Source organism: Triticum aestivum, chromosome 3D, assembly GCF_018294505.1.
Source record: "Triticum aestivum cultivar Chinese Spring chromosome 3D, IWGSC CS RefSeq v2.1, whole genome shotgun sequence".
Taxonomy (NCBI): domain Eukaryota; kingdom Viridiplantae; phylum Streptophyta; class Magnoliopsida; order Poales; family Poaceae; genus Triticum; species Triticum aestivum.
Window position 1 is genome coordinate 477,994,053 of NC_057802.1, and position 11,545 is coordinate 478,005,597.

The window sequence follows — 11,545 nt, forward strand, 5'->3', positions numbered from 1 at the left end:
ATTTGAATATTTTTATAAAAAAGAGGAGAAAAGAAAAAGGAAATGAAATAACAAACCAAAGAAAGAAAAAAAATAGAAATAACAAAAAAAGAAGAAAAGAGTATAAGAATCAGAAATAACTAAAATCGAAAAGAAGAAGAAGAAAAATTTAAAAATTCAGAAAAAAGAACATTTTTTAAAAGGAAGAACATTTTTCGAGAATTAAGATGAAATATGAATATGTACTTAGTTTAAAAAGATAAAATAACGTTGAAAAAAAGAACTAGAAAACAAAAACGAAAAAAAGAAATAAAAAAAGCAGAAAAAAAAGAAACAGAAAAACGGGTAAAAGAAACAAAAAAACCGGTTCAGGGAACCTTCTAAAACCGGCTGGCGTTGTAGGTGCACCGGGCCGACCCATCGCGTCGCTGCTCGGTCGCTCGCCTGTGTGAAGCGCCGGCAGTTTGACGCAATGTGCGTCCAATAGGATTTTCCAAGAAATACTAGTACCGGCCGGGCCGAAGCGAGCGAGCAACACCCAAATTCCGGTTACTCTTTTTTATCTTTTCTCTCTCCGGTCCATCCATCGTCTTCCTTAGCCGGCGACTTGCCCAGGTTTTCCTCCCTCCCTCGGCGACTTGAGGAGTGTCCAGGTTTCCCCTCCCCCCTTCCCCTCTTTCTTCCTGGTCCCTTGATTCTTTTTGCTCGTGTCTTACACGGCTCGCATCTGAATACCGATAGGCCCGGAGTTTTTGCAGTAAATCGGTTGTTGCAAAATCGTATTGTCAGATAGTGTACTCAGATCGACTGGTATTTGGGAGCGACAGCTCTCAGATTTGTTTTGCACCCAACGTTGAGTCCTAGTAGTTGTTTGAGCTGGGCTTTTCCCAGCAATTACCATTGTACTGTATTCTTCAGGGTCGGTAAAGAAAATCTACTACAGTGTTATTAATGTGCATTCTCCTACTAGCATGCTCTGATGCATTACGGGCATTTGACCGTGTGCAAAGAAAAGTTCACGCTAATGGATTGGATTGGATGTTAATCAAACCACCGGCAACAGATGTTGAGATGGACCAAAGAGTTATGCGAAAATTTGATTATTTGGACCCTTCTGTGCTCATGTAAAAAGGGCCTCCTTTTGTGCTCGGCTTTCATGATAACATGATTACTTCATTGCAGATCTAGCAATTTTACTCCAGTGATGAAAACGAGTGCCCCCATGGTTTGTGGGCAGCGACCTAGGATTGATCGGCGTTCCGTAAAACCTTTGAAGACGACAAGATCCAAGGATCTTCAGCTTCACCATCTACCCACAGTAAGTTAATTTCTTGCATCTTTGTTAACGGGCAGTAGCTCGTGTACATCTTTCTTTTTCAGTGGAGGGTGATAATACTTGTTCCTCACACATTAATTAAGGTAGAACTGAGACTTGAACACACACGATATCTTTTTGGTGGCTCAAACACATTGAGGAGAGCCGCTGATCTGTTTTTCGATTCCTTCCTCAGGATGTACTGCGTGTTATACTATCACGATTGACTATGAAAGAAGCCGTGCGAATGAGCATACTATCTAGGAAGTGGAGCAGGCTTTGGAAATGCTACCCAAAGTTAGTGTTCACCCGAGCCACGATGCGTCGCAGTAACGCCACGACAGGCCCTGCAAAACCCTTGCGGACAAGGTTTATCAGGGGGATCAACAGCATCCAGCGACAGCTCAAGTCATCTAACCTGAACAAGTTTGTGGTCAAGTTTGCGCTTCGCAAAAGGCACACGCCGCACATTGATAGATGGATCAATTTCTGTGCCTCGTCGATGGCGAAGCATGTTGTTCTTGATTTATGCCCAGGGCCGAAAGGCAGTACCGACACAGATGGCAAATACAGCTTCCCGCTGCATCTTCTCGGCGCCTCGGGTGGTTCTTGCGTGAACTCTCTTAGTCTGGGGTTCGTCAATTTAACACTGCCTCCTGATCACCGTGGATTTGCAAACCTTAAGAAGCTCTCTAGAAATAGTTCACGTCACAGGGGATCTCGGGTGCCTGCTCCCAAAATGCGCTGCTCTTGAGTGGCTAAGCCTCACCAGGTGTAGACTGGACGAGCTAAGCATAGGTGAGGAGCTGAGCAGGCTCCATTGTTTGCAGGTCAAGTACTGTATGCTGCAGAAGCTGCACGTCCGAGCTCCAAACCTCACTATGTTTGTGTTCGCTGGTCGTGTGATACCTATATTGCTTGCTGAATCTGTGAAGATTTCGGAGGCGACGGTTGACTTGGTCACATCCTCGGACTGCTTCAATTATGTCTTCACTGATCTTGTCGATGCTCTTTCGCATGTTCCATCCCTCTCCATAGGCTTCCGAATTGAAACCAAGGTTTGTTCGTTGAACACTGGAAGGTGCCTGCCCTCGTGATCCAGCTTCCATTTCTTTGTGCTTTAATTTATGAGCAACCGTTGGCTCATTCTTGTTTCACTGCTGCCATGCTTGTCTTACAGGTGATAAATTTTGTGAAAAATCAGACCATGCTCACAAATCTGAGACGTCTGGTCCTGAAAATCGATATTGTTGGGTCGCCAGAAGTCACTGGTGGGATTCTTCGTTTGGCCTATCTGTTGGAGTTAGCCCCTGCTTTGGAAGAGTTAGTGCTCCATGTAAGTGATCTCACATTAACATGGAAAATTCTAAAATGATCTTGGGTGCATTTGGTCAGAAAACAAATGGAAATTTGGATATTTTTGTGAGTGGAAAAGATAATGCTAGATGTATAGTATTGAGGAATTGTAGGTGCATGTACAATGTTTTGTGCAAATAATTGGCAGGGGCAATTTTGGTCCTAGGTTTACTACTTGCATCGGAGAATAACTTCATATACATATTTGTGTTGCATGCCAATGTGCTGCAACTTGATGAGTTTTTCACATTGGAAATGCATGGTATTCATAATTTCTTAGTAATAGATAGAAGTGGCTGGTTAGTCGATAATTCATCTCTGAGTCCAGGCTCATCTACTCTCTGTGAACAGTAAAATCATTAAAAATGACTAAAAAATCCTGATTTTTTGGTGGTGCAGATGACTGAATGCGTGATACCCGTGCCAAATTTTGTGAAGTTCGGACATTTGAGGAGCCCGTGGCAAAAAAGACCAAATGACCTCCGAACAGTGCAGAGTTTCAAACTTTCTTAGAGGCCCATTTTTTTCTCCTGAGAGCTCTTCAAATCTCCAAACTATACCAAATTTGGCACAGACATCACGCACTCAAGCATCTTTCACCACAAAAAATAAAAATATATTTTATTATTTATTTTTAAATATTTCTAACGAATTTCATGTTCACTCCTGGGCTCATCTGAGCCCGGGAGCCAAAACGCCGCTTCCCTGCTTAGTATATTATATTATTTCCATGCTCGAATCTCAACAAGGTATCATATTGTGAGATTCTTCTGTCCAGATGAACCTAGATTTACCGTCAGATTTCTCAAAAATATATCCATTACTATGCTCTAGGTCGTATATTGGAGACTGTCTATTTGTTTAAAACGACATACAAAAAAGGAACTATACATCTATGATTTTTCCTGAAATTGTTTACACCGTAAATGTGCTAGTATTGAATTGTCTAGAACTCTAGGGTGCATGGAATGGATTTTTTTCCCCCCATCATCCACCTTCCGCTATATAAATTTCTCAAACTTGTCTCCCTTTCGCCATTTTCTTCTTTGCATTTTTCATGAACCATATGTGGGATTCCAAACACTTGATCCGTTTTGTTGGCTCTAAGTAGAATATTTTTCTGGTTAAGTATGTCTAACACACCAGTACAATCATGCAGATGCATTGTTTTGACTCTGCAATCGATGGTGAACCAAGAGAAGATGCCTACCGGCCACATCCCCATCGTCATCTCAAGACCATCAAAATGACGGGGTTCTATGGTTTACTTGGTCAGGTTGAGCTAGCACTCTACCTTCTTCGGAATGCGACATCCCTCGAGCGTATGATCATAGATCCGGTGGTGAGGAATAACTGGCCTATTCCACCAATGGGTGGAGCAAAGCAAAACATAGACCGGGGCACGTCGATTGCCCTCAATAAACTTTCGAGGCAAGAGTTCAGAAAAGTCCTTGACATTCTGTATTAAGGGGATATGAAACTATGTTGCAGGTGTGTTTTAAATTATTTGTTTTAAGGTAGGAGAAATGCCAATAGATGTTTGTATGAAGGAAGGAGCTCAAGGAAGGCCGTCCTTACCATCTGTCAGAGAAATAGGAAACTGAATCACACCTGTCTTTATTTATCTTGTGTTTATTAGACTAGATGGTAGGAGGGATACATGCTAATGCTAAGCCACGAACAACACGTCTGCATAATTTATTTATTTTCAAAAAGGGGAGCACCCCGGCCTCTGCATCAGAACGATGCATACGGCCAACTTAAATAATAAGCAAATAGGTTCAACAGAGGTCTTAAAGTCTCAAACAAAGGAAAAAAAATGCTCACAAAGAACAGGAAAAAATAAGTAGACATAAAGCCACAACCGGCTGGCATAAGAAAGATAGGAAAACTAATTGCCTATCCTATTACATGACCGCCATCCAAACCGATTGAAAATAGCCCGTGCTACCATCTCTCATCGAATAGATCCAGTAACCAAACGCTCCCTGGCCTCCGTCGGAGTGAGTAGCGACCACATACGGATCACCGCAATGGCTCGGAAGATAACCTGCAAAAAATGAATATTTGTTGTTCTATTAAAGACCAAATCATTTCTGCAGTTCCAGACTACCCAAAAATAAAGCACATACTCCTACGCGAATGTGTCTCGCTGTTTCGGAATCTATCCCGTTAAGCCACGTCTCAAATAACGTGCTGACAGAATTCGGAGGAGTAATGTTAAAGGCTATGTGTACCGACCGCCATAAAGTTTTTTGCCAACGGGCAGTCAAGAAAGAGGTGTTTGATGGATTCATCCCGATCACAAAAACTACATCTTGTAGGTCATGTCCAATTGCGTTTTGCCACGTTGTCCTTAGTTAAAATGACTTGTTTATGTACAAACCACATAAACCGTTATCATCATGTTAAAATGACACGTCCGCATAATGTTATCATCATACAAGTAATAAGGGGGCATCTCCAACGCTGGTTCGTGGACACTGATGCCGGAGGCCCCATCCAATGCTGACCGCATACATTTCAGCAACTTTTTGATGAAATTTGTGTAAACACGGTGGATTTCATATAAATCGAACGACATTCATGTAGACACGTCGGATTTTCATTGTATTTAGAACATACAAAAAAAAACCGTTCCGACCCTAAACCTATCCTACAACGGCCGCCGGCGTCCAAGCCCTTGTTATTCCCTTCCTGGGACCGCCTCCTCCATCCGTCGTCTCCGTGAGCACCGGCGATAAGACCGGTGAAATCTGCAGTCTCCGGCGAGGAAGAGGAGAACATGGGAGATGGACCGGCTCACATGGGACATAAGGACCTGTCGTCTCCCATGCCATACTCATCATTGGAGGAGTCTGCGCCTTGTCCGTCGCCAGTGGACGTGAGGTCCAATGAAAATGGTGGCGCCGGTGCTCTCGTCGTCCCACCGGGCCTCCCGAAAGTTCGTCGGCGGCGCGTAGGAGCGTTGTTCTCGTCCGATTCGTGTAAAAAGATTCATGTGGTCCGATTCATGTAAAAAGATTCAAATCTTTTAAGCAATTGTTTTGGGGGTTCAAAATAAAGTGCTCCGTTGCCCCATGTTCTGAAAATCCGATTTAGTGAACTTTGTACTACTGCCAGTTGGGACTGACTTGGCGGCCTTTGCTTGCCACGCAAAGAACGGCGGGAGCTGACCGGGCCACTCGGCGCGCGCGGATCCAGACGCGAAACCAGGAGGGCCCCGCCCCCGCGGGCTAATTGCTTACCCAGCAGCAGCAGCCACACACACACCCGCGCCCGCCGCTCCCCAGAAACAAGCACGGCCGCAGCACAGTCAGCGTTCACTGTGCTGCTCAGCTGCCGCCCAGGCACTCTGCTCCCGAGGAACGCGCCAGGCGCCGGCGCCGCGATGGAAGCCGCGGCGGCGGCCGTGGCGTGCCGAGGAGGCGTGGTGCTCGCGCGGGCACGCCCCGGTCACCGGTCCCGGCGCCACGGCGTAGGCGCGGGAGCCGGACCCGCCGCCCGACGGAGGTTCCTCGTCGTGGCGTCGCTCGGAGAAGCCCCCTCCGCGCCCTCGCGCAGCGCCGTGGCGGTCGCGCACGAGGTAATTTGCTCCGAAACTCTGGCGCCAGTGCCTCACCGACTCTGCTCTGCTCCCGCACAATCACATCAGCTCTTCTCATCTCACATACGATATCCGTCGGTTCGGCGCAGATCGCGCAGGCCGCCGACGAGGACGTCGCCTCTGTCAGAGTTGTGCTGATGATGGCCGTCGGCCCAGCCTCGACCGCAATCCCGCCGCCCCCCGACGGTGAGCTCCACTTCCACTTCCACTCGTGCCTACAAATCCGGTGCGATTTATGGCGATCAGGAGACCCATTTTGACTGCCTGCCTGCCCTCGCCAGATCACGCGAACACGGTGCGCGTCACGTTCGTGCTGGAGAAGAAGTGCGCGTTCGGGCAGCGGTTCCTCGTCGTCGGCGACGACCCGGCGCTCGGCCTCTGGGACCCGGCCAAGGCGACCGCCCTGGACTGGTCGGCGGGCCACGTCTGGACGGCGAGGGCGGTAATCTCCCCTCCCATCCCAAGTCCCAACCAGCCACTCACATTCTTTCACTCTCACCATCTTTGGTCTGGGCTAGGATTTGCCAGCGAACAGGCTGGTCGAGTTCAAGTTCTTGCTGCAGGACCCCTCCGGCCACGTCCGCTGGCAGCACGGCGGCAACAGGGCTCTGCAGGTAACCGAGGCCTCCAACGCGTTGGTCGTGTACGAAGACTGGGACGACGCCGGGTGCCAGGAAGTGTCGGAGGCGGCATTACATCTGCCGATCGGAGCGGAGGAGACCGACGCGCTGCTGCTGGCAGATGATGGCCGGACCGACGACGGCGATCAGGAGACCTACGAGGGCTTCATGCATGCCGAGAAGGCACCTGCGGCTGCAGAAGCTTCCCTGCACGCGGAAACGACGTGGGTACATGGAATGAACCGGCCACAGGTCAAATGGATTCTCCAACTCTCATTTGGTTGATATATATATGATCATAAGACTGCTTCATCCTAGCTGCAGCCCGGCAACTTGATCTTGAACGATCACTACATGTTGTTTTGTGATGCAGTTTACCTTGCAGAAAGACGAGAAGATTCCAGAGGAGCTTCGCAGGAGAGCAAACATGGCGGCAGCACAAAACGGCGGCCTTGCTTCTGCCGGAATAAACGGCGACGACATCATCTTGTACGAGGAAGCTGCGAACAGGCCGGCCAGTATGTTCGAAAACGACATGGTCTGGATCGGGAAAGCCCTCCAGGGGTTGCTCCGGAACCTTGGTTTCCACATCGGCACAACAAAAACATGAAAAATAAGCATCCTGTGTACGTACGGTACAGATCATATACTGTTTCTTTTTTTTTTGAGGGATCATATAATGTTTCTTACTGTAGTTGAGAACCATTTTTCCTTTTCACGATGCATGCAACCCCGAAGGAATGAGATTGCCGGGAGCTGCAACGCAAACAGTCGCTGCACACTGTTGCCGGTAGGAACTCCTCCAGTGGAAGCTGTTAATATTGTTATCAGTGGTTTCGACTTCTTATCTACTACCTCCGTTCCAAAATAGATGACCCAACTTATACTAATTTGGGTCATCTATTTTGAAACGGAGGAAGTAGTTACCAATGATAAGACTGAGATAATTCATTGTACAATATTTTTCATTGCAATATATATTAGTGACGGATGTAAGATAATACTTACTATTTTATCAACCATTGGCCACGCCCTTATACTCATCACGCAATAGCAACCGGAGTCTGCTCCTTGTTTGAAATAAGTAGATATACCTAAATATGAAGACCAATCACATATGGTTTGATGGTTACGAGGGTGGTTGTATCCCGGCACATCACGGATCAAACTTCAGTTTTGTCACATGTGCATCTTATAAAGATGGAATATTGTTTCGGATCTTATGATTGTGACTTCATCAATCTCAAGACTTGTAGACTAAGTCTCTCGAAAGTACTCATGGAGGTAGAATGTGCATGTCTTTGTATAAAGATGAGTATATGTGCGTGTATGCAGGCGTTTGTACTATGTTTCTAAAAGAAAATACTTAGATATGTACTGACAAATATTATTGCTAAGAGATCGCCTTTTAACTACTAAAAGAAGACAAGCATTTTTCTTCTAGGTTTTTTCTCCTTACCTCGTAATATAGTAGTGTACACGCCCTATAGTTTTGTGAGATATTATTATCCCAATGAGAGGTGCTTAGAGAAATAAATTAATTTTTAGTTTTGTGAGATATTATTATCCCAATGAGAGGTGCTTAGAGAAATAAATTGATTTTTAGTTTTGTGAGATATTATTATCCCAATGAGAGGTGCTTAGAGAAATGAAATCATTTTTTTCTCAAGCATCGATGCTTATTTGTAGAGAATAGGTGCCTAATCAAGAGATAAGCACTAGTGCTTAAAAGAACCGATTTATTTTTCTATGCACCTTACATTGTAAGGACCTTAGAACAAGTTTTGCCTCATGTGCGATCCAAGACCAGCACAAGCACGACCGACAGAGAAGATCATCACCGCTTATGAACATATAAACTTTGAAATCAGCACGAGCATTCCAGTTTCAATGCCCCTGAACAATTTACAAGCAACCGCATCCGTCAGGTAAACAGTTACTATTCACGACTAATCCTACATTCCTACCTGTTTACAGCCAACTACGCCACAGCATCCTACCGAGATGACTACGGCTGCAGTTGTAGTTGCCCGGAGGCAAAATAGTCTACCAGAAGGTTCTCCGGCGAAGGTGGTCACAAGAGCACCACGTCCCGTTCTCCGTAATGCCATTTCCAAAAGTTGCCTGTCCGAAGGCTAAAGGTGTGCTGATAGCCAAGGGATTGATTTCACATTCCGCGTTCTTTCAACTCGTTTGGTTGGGGCCAGAGGGTGAAGAAATCAACTGCTGCATCTGCAACAAATATAGAAACAACAGAATTTGTAAGACGGCACTGTTATTTCGAAAACAATTAGCATCTCAGAAAGCAAAACTGGTTCTAGCACTAAAACTAAGTACTACACACTGAAACGAATGCTAGGTTAACTCGAAAAAAGAAATGCTAGGTACCCAGAGCATACTCTTCTACGAACAATAATTACCTTATTGGTCTCAAATGCTTCTTAATCTGTGGGTCAGTGGTTGTTTTCAAAAACCTCAGTGCCTCTTCTGCCGCCTGAAACAACATAATGTCCCAAAAAACAGGGGACAACGTTTGTTAGAAGATGAGAAAGTCATCACTTAACCTAGTATAGTGGAGCACAAGAAAATAAACTAGATGAGCCATCCGATCGTGCAATATGCCATCATCTAAACGTACTAGTGAGTAGTGACTGAACCATCTGTGGAGTGGGCCCCCAATAACTGGGCATACACTAAAATTCTAGGTAGAAGGTTGCAAATATTTCAACCTACTCCCAACTTATACCAGGTTTTATGTCCAACAACAGAATGTCATCTAGACATATGGATACAATGCACAATCTTTGAAATACTGCAGATGTCATATTGTGCCATATCAGTGCTGCAAAAATACTTTAATATGGCAAGGGCACAAAAGCATAAAAATGCCACGAACAAAAAGGGCAGACCACTAGGAAGTATGGTACCTGAAGCTTCGCGAAATCTTTGTTCACACCAATACCATTCCCAAGAATCTGTCCTGCTAGTTCAACCTTCAAAAGATAACAACAACTACAATGTTAGTTGCATTAACAAGCTCACAGAAGGCACATTTATTGTACATACAAATGCTGATTAGAGACTATCAAAATCAATTTGGTTTACTATAGACTCACTGGGAAGTATAATTTTCAAGTAAGGATTAAAATATTTAAAGTTTGAAGGCATGGCAATCAGGTGGAACCAACAAATAAAAAGCAGTATAAGCCAGGTTGAAAGAAAGTTGGAATCTGAAACCGGTTTGGTCCAACTTTGAAGACACCAGTTTGTTTCAGTGAAAAGGTCGTCAGCCTTCTGGCTTATACTGCAACCCTTTAGCAGACCCAGCGGATCATTTACCAATACTGGCAGCACCCACCGGCGTCCAGCCAAAGACAGGTACTGGGCACAGCCGCACAGATGAGAACTGGTCACAACTGTAACACTCAGGTACATTGCAGTATAAGCCAGAAGGCCGACAACTATTCTTGTAGAACTTTATAATAGCGAGAATATATTAAAAGCTATTAAAGTTAGTAACCTGGAAATGGTATTCTTCATTGGTTGCTGAGCCAGGATTCCGGACTTGATCTCGAAATACTACATGTTGATCCTCCAAGCACTAGAGGCAGTGAAAGCACATTAGAATTCAATGAGGCAAAGAATAAGAGTACATCACATTTAGAAGGTACAGTACATCAGAAATTGAAATATCAGGTGTAGCATCATGTCTTACAAGTTCTCTAATAAGACTTAATACAGAGGGCAACCTATCCACATTTGAATGATCCTTCTGTTCTGATTTACTTCCAGATGGTTCTTGCATGGCAGTATCACCATCTGAATCCAGATCGTCTTCCAGAAAGCCATTTCCATTCCTAGAAGACTTGCTTGTGTCTTTGTTAAGAACTCCAGCAATAGGAGCAACATATGACAAGTAATTGCCTACATGTCAGTCAGCTCAGAGAATTTAGGAGAAAACAAATTTCTAGTCAATGAACTAGAGCAAAGAAATATTCAGTGTATTGCACTATGGAACATTGAACTCGTCGTACTGGTTCAAGTAGGTTACCAAACTACAAAAATGTATGTTTGCGTCACCAAAAACATTCATGTGAATGATGAATCAATGAAGGTCATTTAATAATGCCAGCCTGGTTATAACAATGACATGCAGTGCAACCGAGCCAAAAGACACACAGGACATTCCAACACAGAAATAACACTAAAATAATCTACATAGTGGACGGGTCAGGCTGCAAATACCTCCCTCCCCACATGTCTGTCCATGGTTAAATTAAGAAGATACGTATTGCTTAGTAGACCCAAAGTCACCAACAGACACCACCAACCTTTTCCCACCCGAAGTGCAGGAACCTGTGCGGTGAATATGAAACTGGTGACGGAAATCCAGGAACCCCCAGCCAAGTTGGGTGTTTTGCAACCACCTCCAACATTAATGCATCATAAGCAGGCCCAACCTTCCAAATAACCAGATGTGAGGTGAGAGCAACGTGTCTGGCTTTGTCATGTCCAGAGGTTCGCCAGATGTGAGATGAGAGCGATGTGTCTGGCTTTGTCGTGTCCGAAGGTAGGCATGATGATGAGGTAAGGGACAGGGGAGTTCGTGCGTGGGGCACAGGGTTTGGAGATACGGCGGAGTCAGCACAACGATAGGGAGTGTTTGGG

At 45.1% G+C, this 11,545-nt stretch overlaps 2 protein-coding genes and 1 pseudogene across 4 annotated transcripts in view; 2 read left to right on the forward strand and 1 right to left on the reverse strand.

The window, feature by feature from the left end:
- Positions 1-525: 525 nt before the first annotated feature.
- Positions 526-4,255, forward strand: LOC123074993 (F-box/FBD/LRR-repeat protein At1g13570-like; annotated as a pseudogene).
- A 1,648-nt stretch (positions 4,256-5,903) lies between these two features.
- LOC123079806 (uncharacterized) lies at positions 5,904-7,920 on the forward strand. 3 transcript variants are annotated; one of them, XM_044502620.1, is made up of 6 exons: positions 5,904-6,236; positions 6,347-6,443; positions 6,539-6,699; positions 6,776-7,129; positions 7,251-7,512; positions 7,616-7,920. In XM_044502620.1, the coding sequence occupies exons 1-5, from the start codon at positions 6,042-6,044 to the stop codon at positions 7,485-7,487; spliced, it is 1,044 nt and encodes a 347-aa protein (XP_044358555.1). In that variant the 5' UTR covers positions 5,904-6,041; the 3' UTR covers positions 7,488-7,512; positions 7,616-7,920. The 3 variants fall into 3 exon arrangements, with proteins under 3 accessions (XP_044358555.1, XP_044358554.1, XP_044358553.1); XM_044502619.1 differs by having other exon boundaries at positions 7,251-7,503; XM_044502618.1 differs by having other exon boundaries at positions 7,251-7,920.
- An 801-nt stretch (positions 7,921-8,721) lies between these two features.
- The window catches only part of LOC123079808 (RNA polymerase II C-terminal domain phosphatase-like 2), a gene marked incomplete at its 5' end in the record, with an annotated part of 9,513 nt that continues 6,689 nt past the window's right edge, over positions 8,722-11,545 (reverse strand). Inside the window, 5 exon segments of the mRNA XM_044502621.1 lie at positions 8,722-9,109; positions 9,298-9,371; positions 9,805-9,870; positions 10,398-10,478; positions 10,593-10,801. Of these exon segments, the coding sequence (XP_044358556.1) occupies positions 9,097-9,109; positions 9,298-9,371; positions 9,805-9,870; positions 10,398-10,478; positions 10,593-10,801 (443 nt within the window).